The sequence below is a fragment of the Phoca vitulina genome, unplaced genomic scaffold (assembly GCF_004348235.1).
Source record: "Phoca vitulina isolate PV1807 unplaced genomic scaffold, GSC_HSeal_1.0 scaffold108, whole genome shotgun sequence".
In the NCBI taxonomy this organism is placed as follows: Eukaryota; Metazoa; Chordata; class Mammalia; order Carnivora; family Phocidae; genus Phoca; species Phoca vitulina.
Genome location: NW_022589811.1, coordinates 846,711 through 866,946, shown reverse-complemented (window position 1 = coordinate 866,946; position 20,236 = coordinate 846,711). Strand labels below are relative to the sequence as shown.

The following is a 20,236-nucleotide window of genomic DNA, read 5'->3' as shown; positions in this document are numbered from 1 at the left end:
CTTCCCCCTATGGCACCTGAGCTGTGCCAGGCTCCTCTTACAATCTGGGAGTATTACAGGGTATTTTCCCCCCAGCAGTCGTCTCTTGATCTGCTGGCCTTGCTATACCTAAATAATAATAAAATCATATTTTAAAACACTCTTCACAATCTGTTCCTCCTCTTGTGGAAACATGTGCCTAATGAGTTCTTCTCAAGCTCAACTCTAATCATCTTCCACCCTCTCTTGCCTGCTTGAAAGCTTTCAGTGGTGGCCCCTCAGTCTCAGCAGAACATGGAAAATCCTCACTGTGGTGTCCAGAGTTCTGCGTGATCTGGCCCATCTCTCCAACCTCCACACCTTGGTCCTGCCTCCGGGCCTTTGCACCAGCCATTCTCCCTGCTCTCCCCCTCCCCCCACCATCTGTGCACCACGTTCCTTGCCCTCTTGATCTCAGCCTCCTTAGGGAGGTCTACTCTGACTCCTCCTTCCTCCAATTGTTCTTTATCTTGACACCCCTTTTGTTTCCCTCTCAAGATCGATGCATGTGCAAATCTATTACAGTTTCTTTGTTTATCATCTCTCCAAATAGAGCACCAGCCCCATAAGGGCAAGGACCACATCTATTATTTTTGTCCCCTTTGGTATCTATCCCAGCACTCAGCGCACGGTCAGCACTCACTCGGTAAACACTGAAATACTGAAGGATTGTGTCAGGCTTGGCGAGACACTCTCTCTATATTGACTCCTTTCGTCTCCATGGCAACCCTGTGAGGTGGGCTTTACCGTCTCCATCCAATCAGGGAGGAAACGAAGACTCAGAGAATTTAAGTAACCTACCCGGGGTCACACAGCAACGGAGGGGCATGACAAGGGATCCAAACCCAGGTCAGTCTGTTTGCCAGAGTTGGACTCTCTTCCCCCTGGGGCAGACCACCTCTCTTCATGACAGGACACTAAATGCCACCCTGTGAAAATCAGTTAGGAGTAAGCTTCCTTTTTGGTTTGGTAGATTCATCAAGTCAGAGGATCAAAGTCCAGAAGCTCAGATGAAAAGAGAAGAAACTTCCTTATCTGAAATACCCTAATCGAGTTTCAGACCCTAATTTAAGGTACTGGAGCGAAATTACATGATGGTACAAACAAGACCTTTAAGTTGACAGCCATCTCCTCGAGCCCTTCTCTTCTTTAAATAGCAAAATTATGTGAAATAAATGTTCTCTGCTATTTTGGTAAATTACATGCTGTATATACACAACAAATGCCAAGAAATTGTGAGCCAACCTGTTTCAGAGCCCCCATACACTTAACGTATGTCACTGCGATTTTTCTTTCGTATCACATTTCCTGCCCCACCCCACCCCCGCCCCCTTGGGAAATCTCGGCTCTGATGGTTGATAAATACTTTTAGGAACGAGACCAATTCAAAATGTAGTCTGGCCATTTTTCTGAGTGTAATTTAGTGTCAAAGGTCTCTCTGTACATCTGTCTTAAAACAAGTTTTCCTAAATAAAGGTGCCTTGGCTTCTAGTGGTGTGCCTGTTCACACGAATGTGAACAGATCCTGGTCTACAACTGCAGGGAGGTAAGCCACTTTCTCAGAGTCACATTTCACAAAGGTCCGTATACTCCGAGCTCAAGCAGAAAGGTGATTTGAGCGGGGCCAGGTCAAAGGAAGCGCAATGCCCACGATTTTCCCCTTAACCTTCATAGCAGTCCTGCAATCCCATTGTCATTCCCATTCCACAGATGAAAGCATCCGTAACATGCTTAGCAGATGCCACATGATCGACAAGAGCTCTGTAAATAGTTGCTATTGTTATTTGTACAGATTGCTAAAGTAATAGATGTGCAGGTTAAAAATTGCAAACATTGCAGAAAGGTCTAAAATGAAAAGTAAAAAAAATTTCCTTCCCATGCAAAAAGTCCCCATTACAATCCTTCTCTCCAGAAGCAACCAGTCTGGTTTCTTAGGGATCCTTCCAGAACACCTAGGACTGTAGAAACACAAATACTTCACAGCTGTGCTTCTCAGACTTGAACACGCACACAAATTGTCTGGGGACCTGGTTAAAATGCAGATGCTGACTCAGTAGGTCTGGGTCAGGGCCTGGGACTCTGAATTTCTAACAAACCTGTAGGGGGTGCTGGGGCTCCTGGTTCAAGACCACACTTAAAGCTCAGTAACAGAGGACCTAGATCACGGGACCATTTTCTAGTGTATTTAATAATAAACCCCAGAGCACCTGAGTGGCTCAGTCGGTTAAGCGTCCGACTCTTGATTTCAGCTCAGGTCATGATCTTAGGGTCATGAGACCGAGCCCCAAGTCAGACTCTGTGCTGGGCGTGGAGCCTGCTTAAGATTCTCTCTCTCCTTCTCCCTTGGCCCCTCCCCCCACCCCTGCTCCCCCCCTCTCTCTAAAAAAATAAAATAATAAGCCCCAACAATCTTTTCCTGTTGACTCTTACAGATCAACTCTTGTGTATGTGTGTGTGTGTGTTTATTGTGGTAAAATATACGTAAGATAAAATTTACCATTTCGACAATTTTAAGCATAGTTAGCAGTGTTAAGTACGTTCACACTGTTGTGCAGCCATCACCACCATCCATCTCCAGAACTTTTCATCTTCCCCAACTGAAACTGTCCTCATTAAGCACTAACTCCCCCTTTCTCGAGCCCCTTGGTAATTGCTATTCTACTTTCTGTCCCTGTGAATTTGACTGTTTTAGGCCCCCTCACATAGGTGGACTCACACAATATTTGTCTTTTCAGGTCAGACTTATTTCATTTAGCAGAATATCTTCAAAGTTCATCACATTGTGGCATGTGTGAGGATCTCCTCTTTTTTCAAGGCTGCTTAATATTCCATTGTATGTACACACCACACTTTATCCATTCGTCCATCGATCGATGGACACTTGTACCGTTGTGATATTGTGATACAGATCAACAAACAAAAATTTTTTTTCCACCTTTTCCTAAGTGGCTGTGCCGTAATCTACGCAATCACTCCTCTCCTGATGATTGTTTCTGGTTGTGCTGCAAACAGCACCAGAAGGGACTATAGCAGAGCGGTTGGGAGTGGGGACTCTGCAGTCAGGTGGCTTTGCCAACTTCTGGCTTAGACACTTGCTGTGTGACCTTAGGCGAGCTCCCGGCCTCTCTGGGCGTGACTGTCCTCATCTGTAAAACCGGGTTAGTGACAGCGAGGATGACATGAGGGAATCAATGGCGAGCACAAACATGGCACTTGACACGTGGCAGGCTAACGACGCGTACCAGTCGTTGTTTGCATGGTAAGTCATTGCCTACTCGTGTCTGTCCCTGCAATGAACCGCCAACAGCACAATTCTAAGTGGGAGCACAGAGCACTTAAAATTTTTAAAGCTATCACAAAGTACCTTCGCCAAAGTCGCAGCGGTCCCTTTTCCGCCACGGAAACGAGGTGTGGAACTCCAGACAGTCCTTGAGGAGAGGGTGTGATGCAAGCAGGATTCAGGGAAGATTATCAGGCTGCAGAGTCATTTCCTTCCGTGAGGTTCCCCTCAGAGTCAAGGGTGATCCATTGACCTTCCCTTCATCCCTGAAAGTGAGGTGATAATGCACATAAATGTCCATGTCCCTCCCTCATCTGATACTTCTCTATATTTCCATCTCCCATGAATACCTTCGGGGCTGTTTATGTTTCTGATTGGGGGGTTTCTTCTTGGGGACAGGGAGTCCCACTTATTTGCAATTCTTTCCCATTTACTCAGTGGACTGCAGAGTGGAAATGTCACCCCCACCCCCAGCTAGCCTTTCATGCAGTTTGTTATTTGTAGCAGTTCTCACAATGTGCAAGATAGATATGTAGTGATACACACACACCCCTTTTTAAATGCCCGCCCCCCTCCCCAGCAGACTATGAACACCACAGGAAGGAGCCTAAGTCTGTTTGGCTCACCTTTGAAATCCCAGCATTACCTTTGGACTTGCTACAAGGCAGGTGCTCAATAAAATATTTGTTGAATAAATGAACCAATGGATTCTAGTAACATTGGTGGCTGTATTAAGGGTTGAGGATTTTTTTTTTTGGATGGTGACATACACCTAACATAAATTTATCATTTTAGTCATTTATAAGTGTACAATTCTGTTGCAATAAATATATTCACTGTTGTGCAACCAGCACTACCATCCATCTCCAGGACTGTTTCATCTTCTCAAACTGAAACTCTAACCCCATTAAACACTAACTGTCTATTCCTCCTTCCCCAGCCCCTGGCAATTGCTATTCTACTTTGTCTCTATGAAATTGACTACTCTGAGTGTCTCCAATGCAGAATCATACAGTATTTGTCATTCTGTGACTGGCATATTTCACTTAGCGTGACGTTTTCAAGGTCCACCCCCATTGTAGCACCCATCGGTCCTTCCTTCCTGTCTAAGACTGAATAGTATTCCATTGTGTGGATGGACCACATTTTGGTTATCCATCCATTCAGCTACTGATAACCCCCTGGATTGCTCCCACCTTTGGGGCTATCATGAATAATGCTGCAGTGCACATGGGTGCACATTCACAATGGTGTGTGACCGTCACCTCTATCTGGTTCCAGAGAATTTTCATCACCCCAGAAGGAAGCCCTGTATCATTAGGGAGTCACTCCCCATCCCCCCTCCCCCAGCCCCTGGCAACCACTAATCTGCTTCCTGTCTCATCTCTGTGCATTTGCCTGTTCTGGATACTTCACTAAATGGAATCCTACAACATGCGACCTTTTGTGTCTGGCTTCTTTCACTCAGCATAACATTTCAAGACCCCTCCCTGTTGTAGCAGGTGTCAGCGGTTTCAGGACTTCTATGCAGTGGCGTGCTATGGTCTACTCGTACTAGCTCTAAGAGCAGATTGATTGTTAAATGTTCAGAAATTTTTGGAGCCTGTTATTTAACCATTGACAGGTTGAAATGGGTCACATATACACCCTGGATATTGTCATATGCTACACACCCTTATGGTTTGGGGGGTTTTATTTGACATTCCGTTTATAGGCATACCACTGGCTTGAGAATACGCCTATGCTCTCCATCAGCAGGCCCCCTAAAGCTACCTCCAATAAATACATACTCAGAATAAAACCGTGTTCTTGCTGACAAAGGCTGCTTAAGTGAAGCCCCAGACCCCAACTGCTAACCAGATTTCTGGGCCTAGGGCAGTCTGTCTCCTGGACTTTGCTCCCAGGTGACACCTGTCTCCTGGCTCTCAGGGACACTCCAGCTCCAGGTGGCAGGGACATTTGTCTGAGTCTGTATCTCAGGGGTTCTGGGCCTGTCGGATGAGGCAGGCACCCACCTCAGCCAACAGAGCAGGGGTTCCGTTCCTCAGCACAACTGCTTCATGATCGGCATGGGGCAGGAAGACAGCAGAATCATTCGTCTGGCTCAGATGCACTAAATCAGTCCCCAGATCAGCAACAGCAGCACCACCTGGGAACGTGTCAGAAATGCAAAATCTCAGTTCCCGGCTAAGACCTTCTGAATCAGACCCTCTGGGAGTGGGGCCCAGCCACCGGTATTGTGACCAGCCTTGTGGGGGTTCTCAGGCTCCATCCAGATCAAACCCCCTGCACCAATGTGATGAACTGCAGAGTTGTCAGCCAGGCTGGAATGAAGCTGTGCTTTTTGATTCCTGCTCTAGAATATTTCCCGCTGTCTGACAAGTCTCCTACACAGGCCAGTTCAGTTCAGGCCTCACGTTCATTCCCCAGACACATGTGAATTCTCAGGAGAGAAACTGATGCCCAGTGATTAAGACCTAGGGCTCTAATAGGAAGAAAGCCAACCAGGTTGATCCTCAACTCCTTCAAGCTGTGTGACCTTGAATGACTGCCTTAACCTCTCTGTCCTCATCTGTAAAATGGGGACAATAACAGTACCTAGTTCATAGGTGAATTGTCAGGGTGAAAGGCTTATAGCATAGCTCTGCACATATAACAAGTGCTCAGTAAAAATAGCTGTATGGTTTGAGAGCTATTATCTGAGAACTCTGAGGGAGGGGAATTCAATGTTTGTACGGTGCTTTAGATTTGTCTGCATGATCACTCCAGAGGGGCTTATTGGTAGCAGACGCCGCTGATGCCTGTCCTAGGTCCCCTTTACCGGGCTGGTTCAGCTCCCAGGTGCCTCCAGGCTTGGCTGCTGAGAGCTCACAGCTGCAGTCTGTTCTGGAAGATTGTCCATAGCCGAGAGGAGCCGCCTCACTGGGGGACAACCTGGGAGGTTATGCCCTCCACCCCTGGGGTGAAGTCCCAATGCCTGACCCATGTGAGCCCAGCCCTCGGACCTCTGGGTGGGACCCTCTCCGTGGCATAATTCCCATCCCAGAGCTCCCCATCGGATCAGATTCCAGCAGAAACCACCTACCCATTTAGCTTGTCCCCCTGCCTGGTCCTGTCACCCTCACTTCCCAACGGAAGTACTTCCTTAACAAATCATTGCACAAGAATCCCCAACTCATTTTTGCCGAAATGGAAGGCTTTATCATAAAATTCATTTGACATCTCAAGGGACCCAGAATAGCCAAAGCAATCTTGAAAAATAAGAACAAAATTAGAGGCCTCATACTTCCTGATTTCAAACCTGACTACAAAGCTGCAGCAATGAACACAGCGTGGTAGTGGCCTAAGGAAAGACAGATGGAATGGAATGGAGAGCTCAGAAATAAACCCTCACATATACGGCCAAGTTATTTTTGACAAGCGTGCCAAGACCATTCGATGTGGGTGAAGGACAGTCTTCAACAACTGGTGCTGGGAAATCTGGATATCCACCTGCAAAATAAGGAAGTTGGACCCTCACCTTATACCATATACGAAAGTCAACTCAAAATGGATCAAAGACCTAACCCTATGAAAAGCTCTTAGAAGAAAATATAAGGAAAAAGACTCGTGGCGTTGGAGTTGGCTGGACTATATCACAATTAAAAACTTGTGTGCATCAGAGGACACAGTCAACAGGGTTAAAAGCCAACCTGCGGAATGGGAGAAAATATTTGCAAATCACATCTTAGATAGGGGACTGATATCCAGAATATATACCAACAACAATGAAAACCCCTAAACAACCTGATTTAAAAATGGATAGAAGACTTAAACAGACATTTATTTCAAAGAAGATATACAAATGGCCAATAAACACATGAAAAGATGCTCAGTTTTGGGGAAACTCCAATCAAAACCACAATGAGATACTTTTTCACACCCATTAGAATGGCTTTTATCCAAAGAATGAAACACAGTAATATTGGCAAGGATGTAGAAACATTGGAACCTCCCTTCACTGATGATGGGAATATAAACTGGTGCAGCTGCCTTGGAAGAGAATATGCAGGCTCCTCAAAAAATTAAACATAGAATTATCATATGATCCAGCAATTCCACCTCTGGGTATAGAACCGAAAGAAGTGAAAGCAGGGACTAAACAGATACTTGCACACCCACGTTCATAGCATTATTCATAACAGCCAAAAGGTGGAAGCATCCCAAGTGTCCACTGATGCATGAATGGTTTAAAAATTGTGGTATAGCCATACAATGGAATATTATTTAGCCTTGAAAAGGGAAGGACATTCTGACACGTGCTACAACATAAATGAGCCTTGGGGATGTTATTCTAAGTGAAAGAAGCCAGTCACAAAAGCACAAATACTGTATGATTCCACTTACGTGAGGCACCTAGAGTAGGCAAATTCATAGACAGAAAGTCGAATGGTGGTTAACAGGGGCTGGAGGGGGTGGGGAATGGGGTGCTAGTGCTGGATGGGTAGAGTTTCAGCTTGGGAAGATGAAGAATTCTGGAGATGGATGGTGATGATGGTTGCACAACAGTGTGAACACGCTTAATGTCACAGAATTATACACTTATAAATGGTGAAGATGACACATTTTATTTTGTGTATACTTGACCACAACTGAAAAAAAAAATCCTACCTTAGGCTCTGCTCCTAAGGAATCCAATGTATGCCACAATTATCACACCCAATTTAGAGAGGAGGTACACTGAGGCTCAGAGTGACTCTAGATATATCTTAGCCAGTGGGAATGATAATAGTCACCACCACTTGGTTTCTGTGAGGATTAAATCGAATAATGATGCATGTAAAGACCCCTGATCAAGGACGAGCATTACCCATGAAGATGTGGGAGAAGGAAACCAGAAAGGAGTCACGGTGACTTCAACTGAATTATGGTCGAATGTTGGCAATTTTCCATGGTTCAACCTAATAGAAGTGTTTGGTCCTTAAGCTGGACGGGCAGAAGCAAAAATATTTCTGTCATTGTTTTCTATATAATTGTATATGCTTTAAATATCTCAAAATAAAATATTTTTATGGAATAAAAATTAGAGTAGGTAGGGAGCAATAGAAGGGTTTGGAGGGGGAGCATCCTGTCTTTGGCTGGGAATACAAGGGTTTGATCTGACACGCATCAGGCGGAACCCTGGCTCCGCGTCTCTTGAGCTGTGTGACTGTGGGCGAGTCACATGACGTCTGGGGCCTCCGTTTTTCTTGTCTGGAAAGTGGTGGTCATGATCCCAACCTCAGCAGATCAAGTGCATGGAAAACACCAGCTAGCACCGAGCTAGCACAGAGCTGGGACATGAGCTCGATGCTGCTGGACCATGGTGGTGGTGCTAGATGGGATGGGGTGTTAGCTCCAGGCTTCAGTGGGACTCAACCCGACAGTGCGCCGTAGTGCTCTGCGCTACAGTTCTAGCCCAAGCTTTCCAGGCCCCAACCTTGTCAGCGAGTGGGGTTCAGGTATTTACAAAATTGCTGTGATTTCATCTATGGTTTTCTCCTCTCCAAGATTACCCTTTCTATGCCAGAGCCCCAGTTATTCTTTGGTGAAATACATGGAAGAATGCAAGTTAATTAATTAAGTAATAAATAATAATAATAATAATAGCAGTATGTTTTACTTAGATATTTCTCCTGTTTTACCTTGTTAAAACATTGCCCAAATTTGCCCCCTAGCCATTCATGTCCATGACATCCCACACTTCTTTTTTCAAAGCCCTGATAATAATGGGCATTACTCATTTAATATCACTCTCTTGGGACGCTTGGGTGGTTCAGTCTGTTAAGCGTCTGCCTTTAGCTCAGGTCATGATCTCAGGGTCCTGGGATGGAGCCCCATGTTGGGCTCCCTGCTCAATGGGGATTCTGCTTCTCGCTCTCCTTCTGTGTGCGTGCTCTCTCTCTCTCGCACTTGCTCTCTCTCAAGTAAATAAATAAAAAATATTTTTAAAAAAATATCACTGTCCCCTGTGATGGGAGGGACACTCTATCTTGTCTCTGCTGTGACCCCAAAACCCAGCACAGGGCAGACAGCAGCAAGAGTTTTGTGTTTGGGAGTGAGGGGGTTGGAAGGACACAGGGAATTTCGCTGCTGAGCCCCTAGATGAAGAGATTGCTGCTCAGAGAAATCAAGCCTTGTCCAGAGTAACAAGAAATAGCATAATTTAAGGGAATGTATTGCAAAATGGAGTCAATGGGTCTCAAACTCAAAGGCCTACCAAGGCCAGACAAATGGGTAAGCGCCAAGTAAGAGGAACACAGAACACATATGAGGATAAATGGCAAGAGACCCTCACGGCTAGAGGTAATTTGGAGAGGAAGAGTCTGTGATCAACCGTGGTGCGTCCTGTCTACAGGGAGGACAGATCTAGCCACACGGCTCCCTTACAGGAATGTGGGCCCCAGATGACCAGATACTCTTTTTTTAACTCCACCCAATGTGGGGCTTGAACCCACAACCCTGAGATCAAGAGTTACATGAGCCAGCCAGGTTCCCCAGATACTCTACTTTTGGAAGAGACATGAGCCAGCCAGTTTCCCCAGATACTCTACTTTTTGAAGAGACATGAGGAATCTGGCTTTTTACATTAATTCTCCCAATTTAAAAACATGGACATCCACTTTAAGTTAAAAAAATACTGTGTGGGCAATTTTTTGTGGGCATAATGTAACCCCTAGGTAACCAAATTGTTACCTCTGTTCCATCCAGAGAGACAAATCTAAATTCTGAAACACATGTGATTCCAAACAGTATTTACATCTAGAACAAAGAAATTCTCTTTGACATCATCTAACATGTGAGTAGGGTCCCCCTGGAGTTGTGCAGTGCCCAACCTATACAAATGTATGTGGCAGACCTGATATGCAACTCTTGAAGCTGTCACACCCCCCACCAGTCCAACTCAATAGAAATGCCAATGCCCCTCCCCCCACATCCATTCTATTCTCTGGACCATGAGGAAAAGCCTTTCACCTGTCTTGGGCCCAAGAGCTGTGCAGCAAGGCCATCGAAGGGACGTTCTAGCTATCATGACCAGATTTGCTCTGTCCTCTAGGGTGGTGAAATTCCGTCGCACGGGCGAGAGTGCAAGGTCAGAGGATGACGCGGCTTCGGGAGAGCATGAGGTCCAGATTGAAGGGGTCCGCGTGGGCCTAGAGGCCGTCGAGCTGGACGATGGGGCAGCTGTGCCCAAGGAGTTTGCTAATCCCACTGACGGTGAGAGGGCTCTGCAGTTGGGACATCAGCCTGGACCACAGTCAGGGGCTCTGAAATGCCAGAGTTATCTCCCCAGATCGTGCTCTCAGAGGCATCTAGTGAAGGGGCAGGTAGGAGGGCCCGGAGGGCCCAGAGGTGGTGCTGGAAGTGTGGGCTGGGCCTACATGGCTTCCTCCAGCAGATAAAGTTACATCACAATCCCCGCCAGTCAGCTTCATTGCATAACACTCAGCTGAGGGCAGCAGCAACAATGATGGTGATGATGGTGATGATCATGGTGGTGGTGATGGTGATGATGGTGGTGATGGTGGTGGTGATGATGATGATGATGGTGAGGAGGAGGAGGATGATAGTGAGGATGATGATGGTGGTGGTGGTGATGCTGATGATGGCGATGGTCATGGTGGTGGCGATGGTGATGATGATGGTGGTGGTGGTGATGATTATGATGATGATGGTGAGGAGGAGGAGGATGATAGTGAGGATGATGATGGTGGTGGTGGTAATGCTGATGATGGCGATGATCATGGTGGTGGTGATGGTGATGATGATGGTGGTGGTGGTGGTGATGATGATGATGATGGTAAGGAGGAGGAGGATGATAGTGAGGATGATGATGGTGGTGGTGATGATCATGGTGATGGCAATGATAATGTTGGTGGTGATGTTGATGCTGGTGGTGGTGATGATAGTGTAATGATGATGGTGGTTGGTGGTGATGAGGGTGATGATGACCATGGTGACAGGAGCAGCTGACATCGGCCGAGGATTTACTCCGGGCCAGGCACCGAGCAAAGCACTTTACATATATGACCCATTTAATCTTCACATCAGTTCCAGTTGGAATTATTATGCTCATCTTCCCCCTTTTGCAGAAGAGAAACCTGAAGCACAGAAAGACTCAGTATCTTGTCCAGGGTCACACAGCTAAAAATTAGCAATGCTGGGTCCACAGCCAGGCAATCTGGCCTCAAAGCACATATTCAGACCCATGACTTTGTGCTCCTCTCAGTAGAGCTGGTCAAACAAGAGACCTGAGGTGGGGCCTTCAGACTTTGTCTCCCTTCACACATGATGCTGATGGACAAAAACATTACGCGCATCCCCGAAAGGCCCCAGATTCCCAACATGAGAGAGGGTTAATGTCTTAAACCCAAAACCTGGCTGGGGTAGGAGATCTAAGGAGGCAGTGGCTGGGGGGTGGTGGGCAGGCAGTGGTTGGGGGCACTGGCTTTATTCCCAGGCTGATCTGGGCTCAACTCCCAGAGCTACAGTGCAGCCACAGTGTGATGCTGAGCAAGTCCATGTCCTCCTCTGCAACAGGGAGCTGGGACTGGGCCTGAACTAATAGCTGGGCCAGGGACTAAATGGGACAGTGAACATCAAGGTCTTCGTATGGTGCCTGGCCCACGGTGAGCAATCAGACGCGCACTTTTATGTATTACTCTTCTTCTTACTGATGACTCTCCAGGACTCACTCTGCTTTCCGCCCAGTATTTTTTTGCTGGAGGAAACCAGCCCCTGCTGATGTGATAAACACCAGCTCACACTTCTGGAGAAAATTATGATTGATGCAAGAGGCCCATGATTGAGATTCTACAAAGATGACAACTCCCAGCAGGGGCTGATGAGAGCCTCAGAGGTAGCTCACAGAAGGGCCACCCAGGGAGCTCCTTTAGTATTTTTATTTTGTCATTAACTTTTTTTGGAAACCCTTGTAGATTTACAGAAAAGTTGCAAATATAGTTGAGAGAGCTCCCACATACCCTTCATGCAGCTTCTCCTGGTGGTAACAACTCTCCCGGCCACCGTGCATTTGTCAAAACGAAGAAATGAACACTGGTGCCATGCTATTGGCTAAACCCCAGACTTGATTCAGATTTCACCGGTTTTTCCAGCAGTGTTGTTGCAGGACACCGTCCAGCCCACTAGATTGTGTTTGGTCTTTCCACATTTTTCAAAAACACTTCTTAGCATATCAATTATATCCTAATTTTTCTGAGCACACAAATAACACATGTTCCTTTGGAAGGCATTTCAACACTAGAGAAAGGTACAAAGTGGGAAAGTGAGTGCCATCCTCAAAGATGATCCTGTTAACAATTTGTGGACATTCAATTTTACTTCTCCTACATGGTGCGTGCACGCGCGTGCACACACACACACACACACACACCTAATTTTATCAAAAGACCACTCTTAACGATGCATACCTCTCCCCAGTTACCTTTTTGACTTCACAATATAATGTGGACAGCTTTCTATCTAAGTGCAGTGGCATTTTGCTTTTAAAAAGTCTTTCTTTCTTTCCTGACTATGGAAGCAATACATTGCCGAAGAGAGCTAAAATCTCATAGGATCGCTCCCTTCCTCTCTCCAAAGACAACAAAAATGCAACCGTAATGTAAAGTTTGGTATACATTCCATGCACCGACACAAACATCCATCCATATGCATACACATACACATAGGCGTGTACATTTCCCAGAAGAGACTCATACTAAATATGCTGCGCATTTTGCTTTGTTTTCAAAAATTAATTAACAATATGTTGGGTGCATCTTCCTATATCTGCACATTCTTTTTAACAGGCAGGTCATATTTCATAATGTGAATATATACACACGTATATATGATTACGATATATATAATAATTTATCTAACCAACCCCTGTTGATAGACTTTCTGGGTTTTCCCGTTTTCCCTTTTACAAACATTGTTGCCGTGGACTTTGTAGCAAGGTATCTTTTCACATTTGCAGGAGTGTTTCTCTAGGATAACATTTCTAGAAGTAGTGTGTGCTGTCTTTACTAAGCTTGGCTTAGTAAGACCGCCCCCCAAACCCCTCACATGAGGATAAGTGCAGGATGCACTCATTCCTTCTCCCCTCTCTCTCTGTCTCCTTTCCAGATACTTTCATGGTGGAAGATGCAGTGGAAGCCATTGGGTTTGGAAAATTTCAATGGAAGCTGTCTGTTCTCACCGGCTTGGCTTGGGCAAGTATTTCTGGGGGTGGTGACCTCACATTCAGTCTCCAGGAAACCTCATGCTGCCCAGCTGTCTTCCGGGGGCCATAAGGAAGGACATAGTTCCCTCCACGTGGAGCCTTTGCTTGAATCAATAAAAGTTTATGTTTCGAGATCCCGGTGATCATGAAGATCTGCCCTTGGCAGGAGTTTGAGTGTAGCTGGCGATTGCCCTCAAGGTGGATTTGAAGTTTCTGGCTAAATTAAGTGGTGATTCTCAACCATTTGGGACTCAGGGCTGCCATAAGATGATGATGTCGTCCGTGGAGCTCATCCTAGATAAACATGCACAAATAAAAATGTGCCTGCTGCTTCAAGAGTTTCATGATCCCTTGTTAAAAATCCCCTAATCCACCTCTAGCAAAGAACACATCTAGACCTTTAATACAATTGAAACTGACTTTTATGAATGCTGCAAGATGGTGACCAAACTACATTTTTTCAAATGAATCTCCAGTTTCCCCGCATCATTGTCCCCCCTAATTTAAAAAGCCACCTGCATTATCCATCACATTCCCACGGCCATGCGGATCTGCTTCTGGTCTCTCATTTCTGTCTCGTCTCATAAAGGTACCACAATGTGTAATTACTGCGACTTCCTGGTGTGTGTTAATATATTAAAAGGTCGTCCTTGTTAAATATACTGACAGTTCTGCCTGAGGTTGATAAACCAAAGATAAACTGGTCTTTAATTGAGCTGAAGAGAAAAGATCATTGTCTCTCTACCTCTACAAAAGGTTTTTTTCAGATTTTAGAGATAGAATGTTTCCCCACTTCATTTGGGGAACGCCCCTATTGTTTTATTTTTTTTTTTTAAGATTTTTTATTTATTTATCTGAGAGAGAGGATGAGAGGAGAGAGAGAGCACATGAGAGGGGGGAGGGTCAGAGGGAGAAGCAGACTCCCTGCCGAGCAGGGAGCCCGATGCGGGACTCGATCCCGGGACTCCGGGATCATGACCTGAGCCGAAGGCAGTCGCTTAACCAACTGAGCCACCCAGGCGCCCTGCCCCTATTGTTTTAAACACAGAAACACACAGAATGTTAAATGCCTACTTGTCAATTCCCACGTGGTACCACACTGTTTGAACTACCGGACCTTTCAGTGTGTTTCAATGTGCAGAAGGGTGCTCAGCAGCCAGTGGAAGAGGGCGGTTCTGCATGCTCTCCCAGGGGTCATGGACTTGGGCACAGCCGGCCCCAGCCCTGGGCAGATCCTGGCCTCACGATGTTTGCTTCCTCCCTGCAGATGGCCGATGCCATGGAAATGATGATCCTGAGCATCCTTGCACCACAGCTACACTGCGAATGGCGACTCCCCAGCTGGCAGGTTGCGTTACTGACCTCGGTAGGCAGCCCTGCAGCTCTCCGGTCGTGCGGTCGTGCGCGTTCAGGACATCCCCTAGGGCGTTCTGTGGGGTGTCTCCCTCTCTTGCTGCTGCCAAGGGCTCAGGAGGGAAGAATTAAGCCCTGGTTGGAAACAATGGGGACCCCAGCTTCCTTTTACTCCGCTGTGCACCTTGCATATCCCGGCAGGTTTGCAGCCAACACTGCTCCACCCAGGGGACCCACGACCTGGGGTCCCAGACTTTCTGCTCAATTGCTGGGAAGTTGGAACCCACCTGCACATAAACCTCCTAACCTCACTTGATGGCAAAAAGGAGATGCCAGTTCCTCTCGCACGAGGGTGATCTGAGGATTGAAACAACACCGTGACTGATACACATAGTAGAGGTTTAATAAATGGTAGGGAGCGCTGCTCCCTGAATTAAGACTTGATGGAGAGTGAGGGAGAACCCTCAATATTTGTTAGGGGAGTCCAGCGGCAGCCCTCTAAAAGGGAGGGGAACGGTCAGGCTGGATAAGAGGGTAATAATAATGGTACAAAAGCTAATATTTCCTGAGCTCTTACGGTGCAAAGTGCTTTACATATATTGCATGTAATCTATGCATAATATATATTGTGCTCTTTAATCCTCACAACCCTAGGAGGTAGGTACTATTATTAGCTGAGGAAAATGAGGCACAGAGAGGTTAAGTCACTCACGAAAGGTCACACAGCCTAGCTACTGGCAGAGTACAGTCATTGCTAACCAGGAGCACCTCCCAGAATGCTATAACTGTTCTGGAATGGCTTGAGCGCCTTCAGCAACTAGGCCTGATATCACCACTGATACCCGCCCCACCCCCACCCCCCGAAGCATACCCACAGGGCTGTATTTTTGCAGTGTGGAGCCTTTCTTGGCTGTAACAATGACCATTTACTGGCCAAGCTTCTGTGGGAAAGTTAGAGCGCAGCGGGAGTTGCTTTACCTGCATAATGTACATAAGGAGGATAAGAGGGACCCACATTGTTGTCATAGGAAATACGGTGCAAGGTTACCGTAATTACTGTGGTATAAACTGGTGTTCTGCTGTGCCTAGATCTCCTCCTCCGGGGAGGGAAAATGGGGGAATTGCGTGTTTGCGGGGAATGCTTAATTCTTCCAGGGTGCAGCGATATCCCTTAGCACATGATTAAGGCAACACTTCACCCCAAGACAGCAATCTTCAAACATTTTTGCTCTAGGTTATCTAGAAAAGAATTTTCTAAAAACTATGCAGGCCCCAGGACTCTCATAGATTTTAAAATGGATATTAAATGTCTTTATTTTACTCTTATTTATTTTTTTAAAAGAATTTTTTATTTATTCATTTGAGACAGAGAGATACAGAGAGAGAGAGAGAGAACAGGAGCAGTGGGGAGAGGCAGAGGAAGAGGGAGAAGCAGACTCCCTGCTGAGCAGGGAGCCTGATGTGGAGCCTGATCCCAGGACCCTGGGATCATGAACTGAGTCAAAGGCAGACGCTTAACCATCTGAGCCACTCAGGCGCCCCTTATTTTTATTTTAAAAACTTTTTTGACCTTAAATGTTTTTGTGTTTTTATTTTTTTAAAGTTTCATTTATTTAAGTCATCTCTACACCCAATGTGGGCCTCGAACTCACAATCCCAAAATCAAGAGTCGCATCCAGGCACCCCAATCAATGTTAAATGTTTTTAAATTGCAGGTTGCAGATTCGATGATTTCTGGTGTATTGAAACATTTAAAAAATTGAGTAAAATTTCATATCACTTTTTAAAATGTGCCCAATGGAATTGAAATACTTACCTGATACCTGCTGTCCTCTGTTTTAAAATAATATGAATAAGGTCTTCAGAAGTATTTGGAAATTTTGCCTTGTCTTCTTTTCTTCTTGGACTGGCATTTCCATTCCATATCTCCACATTTTATCATAGCAATGTTTTACTCTACTTGAAACCATGCCATTTATCACCTGTCAGAATTTTCTGGGACAGAATACATAAATTTTAAATTATTGCTTTTAATTTTCTGAGCTCATAAGGCTCTTAAGTGTTGACATTTTTCTCCTGCACTGAGTTATCATGGTAGTTTTTAGTAATACTTAATAGGTCGAAACAAGAAAGCATTACTTAAAAAAAAAAGAAAGAAAGAATTACTTTTGATAAATAATTGTTAAACACAAGTGAATTTTTATCAGGAATCTACCTTGTAATGAGTGGTGTGGAGCGTCTCCCAATTACATCCCGTATTCTTGGATGATGACTTTCTATTAAAGTGAGATAGGGCTTAGCAGCAATTCCTTTCCTATTTTTCATTTTTACTTTGTTTCATATAAAAATTGAGGGGGGATTGAAGGAGTCTTGTAATAACTCAATAAACTAATGCCACTTGGTTTTTTTCCAGCAACTTCCAAGTTATATGCTGAAGAGCACACAGCAACTGCTTATGAAAGGTTATTTTTAGTGATCTAATTTGCTGACAGCTTGATTAGGCTCTCTTTCAATTTGGTTAAAAATACTAAAAAGGAATTGGAAGCAAGATGACTCGCAAAAGGATTTGTAACTTGTCATTGGTGTCCCTTTGGAGGTGTCCTAGAGGGTTTAACCTCAAAGCATTGGCCTGTGAGGTGGAGGTAGTGAGAAGCGAGAGGGGGTGGTTGAGAAAGGGAGAGTGGGGCAGGGAACAGGCAAGACCCCTAGCCTGTTCTCAGGAAAGAGTCTGTATGGAAGTTGAGGACCTGGAAATTAATTCCTTTAAGAATAGCCATGTCTGGTTGGAGCGACCGCCTCTGTGTAACCCCTGTTTGCAACCCGCTGCCCCAGGTCATGCCTGCAGTTTGGGGGTCAGACAGCACTGGGCAGTGCCTTCACCTCTTTGGGCCTCAGTTGCCTTATCTGCAAAATGGGGATGATAATGGCACGCATCTTGTAAGGCCACCACGACATTAGGTAAGATGTGAGTACAAAGCATTTAGCGTGCTGTCCCACACTCGCAGAGGATAAGGATGGGACACAAGGATGAAAGCTCCACTCAGCCTTCCTTGGTTTAAGACCTGGCTCTACCCTCTCCCCCTGGGGTACTGAGCAGGTTTCTTAACCCTCTGAGCCTCGGGGTCCCCATCTATAAAATGGGTATGATAATTCAAGGCACACCGCGAACACTCCATGAGTGTTTCCTCTTACAAACAGCTTACAGTTCTCATCCCAACCTTCTGTCTTCTGTTTCTCGAACCCTCCAAACTCTACCTTTGATCTTATGGCGAGAAATTGGCAAGATGCCAGCTCCGTGGTTACACCCCCGATTCCATCCCAGGCTGTACCGCTTACACCTGTGTGACCCTGGCCAAGGGACGTCCCCCTGTGAGTCTCGGTTTCCTCTGTCACCTGGGGATAAGATATCACCCACCCCACAGGATTGTTGTGAGGCTTAAACAATAACATGAAGCACACAGAACAGTGTTTGTACCTTCACAGGATCTCAGCCAATGTTGGCTCATTAGTGTTACTAGGATGTGATATGACAGGTTCACGTCATTGTTCCTTTTCTCTGTGACGCTACGTGTCACCGTCTAACAGACCCTGTCTTTCCATCCACAGGTAGTCTTTGTCGGCATGATGTCCAGCTCCACGCTCTGGGGAAACATCTCAGACCAGTACGGCAGGAAAACAGTAAGGCGACCTCTCCTAAGTGCATGTCCTCTGGGTTATCTCCATGGTGGCGTTGACAAGTAGGAAAACGGTGCTGCTTAGCACTGGGGAGGCCCAATGAGCTCTGTCGAAATGCAATGAGAAGACATTGCTCTGAGGCCGTGGACTCTCGAAATCACACATGCCTAGTGGGGCCCAAGCGTGTACGTTTCAGAATGCAGAAGAAGCTATCCGTGCCCAGCCCGGTCCCCTTGGCACTCACCATTCCCTTACACGAGGCTGGGGGCAGTCAAGGGCTGGTAGATAAAGACGTCAACTTTCTGGCCCTAAATGAATCATCCCTCAATCCCAGCAGCATTGAACTCCGGGGCCCACCGTGGGAACCTGTCTGCCTTCCCCACTCCTCCTGGGATCACCATCTAAATAAACTGTTTGTCTAGAATTCTTGTGTCAGGGTCTGCTTTGGGGGAAGCCCAGCCTCAGATACGACATGAAATGGATTTGTAAACAAGAAGGAAGGAGGGAACTTACAGTTCTGGCATCGCATGGAGCTCTTACTGTTTTATCGGTTTGTTACTTCATGGTCCCCTTTGTATTTCACGCTGCTCTTGCTTTGCTAGGCTGCCCCTGGGTGCTTTGAATCCTTCAGCAGGTGAAGTTACAGTCCTCCAAGCTATAAACTTGGGCCTGATGGGAGAAAAGATCTCTGTAAATCTAGGCAAGCTCTACTTGGTTAAGTGCCCTGCTCAGGACTAATTGTGCAATTCTGAGTGATTGCACCCCCTGACTGCTTTATTATTCTCTTTCCTGGACTCTCCTCCTCGATCTGCAGCTTCTCCGGAGGCAGGGTGGTGTAATTGGTTACATGCTTGGGCTCTGGAATCAGGTGGATCTGGGTTCAGTCGTGACCCTGCCACTCCTGGCTGTGTGACCTTGGGCAAGTGAATTGACCTCTCTGAGCATCAATTTCCTTAACAGAGTCTACATTGGAGGTTCGTTGAGAGCCTAGGTCTGAACCGCTTTGTACAATGCCAGGCACATCATAGGCACAGGACACATGTGAACTGGATTGCAATGATGGCATTTCTGAGGAGTTCCCAGGGGGTGCTGATGCTGCTGGTCTGGGGCCCATACTTTGAGAACTGACTTAGACTAGTGTAGATATCTAAACAAACTTAGAATTCTGTTAGGAAAGGAGAAGGGAGAGATGGAAGCTGAGGAGGTAACAGGTGGGGTCCACTGTAACCAGCATGCCACAGACTGAAAATAACACAGCGCCTTGTATGTAGAGCCCTGTACCAAGCGTGATACATGCATCAGCTCACCCAAACCCCAGTACTATTATCAATCTGATTTTATGGAAGGGGAAACTGAGGCACGGGGTGTGGGCAACTTGCCCAAGCCACGCAGTTTGCATGTCACACAGCCAGGTCTCGCTCCTTCTAAGTCTAGACTCTTGCCTTAACCATGATGCTATGGCTTGAATCCGTAGATGTTCAATCAATGTATGTTGACTCAGTGGATGGATGGACGGATGGATGGATGGATGGATGGATGGTTGAACAGTGCAGTCCAGCTGCAGCCCCTCCCACTGTGGCTGGACAGGAAACACGTGGGCCAGCAGGCACCTGGGAGACATTGACTTATAAAACCACCAATAAGTGGCTGGGGCAGGACCAGAGGTG

General features: G+C 46.2%; 1 protein-coding gene across 2 annotated transcripts in view; it reads left to right on the top strand.

Moving 5' to 3' along the window:
* The window catches only part of SVOP (SV2 related protein), a 68,022-nt gene that overhangs the window by 7,219 nt on the left and 40,567 nt on the right, over positions 1–20,236 (top strand). For both annotated transcript variants that reach the window (XM_032397978.1, XM_032397977.1), the window contains exons 2-5: positions 10,374–10,534; positions 13,445–13,530; positions 14,809–14,907; positions 18,501–18,572. In XM_032397978.1, coding sequence (XP_032253869.1) covers positions 10,374–10,534; positions 13,445–13,530; positions 14,809–14,907; positions 18,501–18,572 — 418 coding nt within the window. The remainder of the gene's footprint in view (positions 1–10,373; positions 10,535–13,444; positions 13,531–14,808; positions 14,908–18,500; positions 18,573–20,236) is intronic.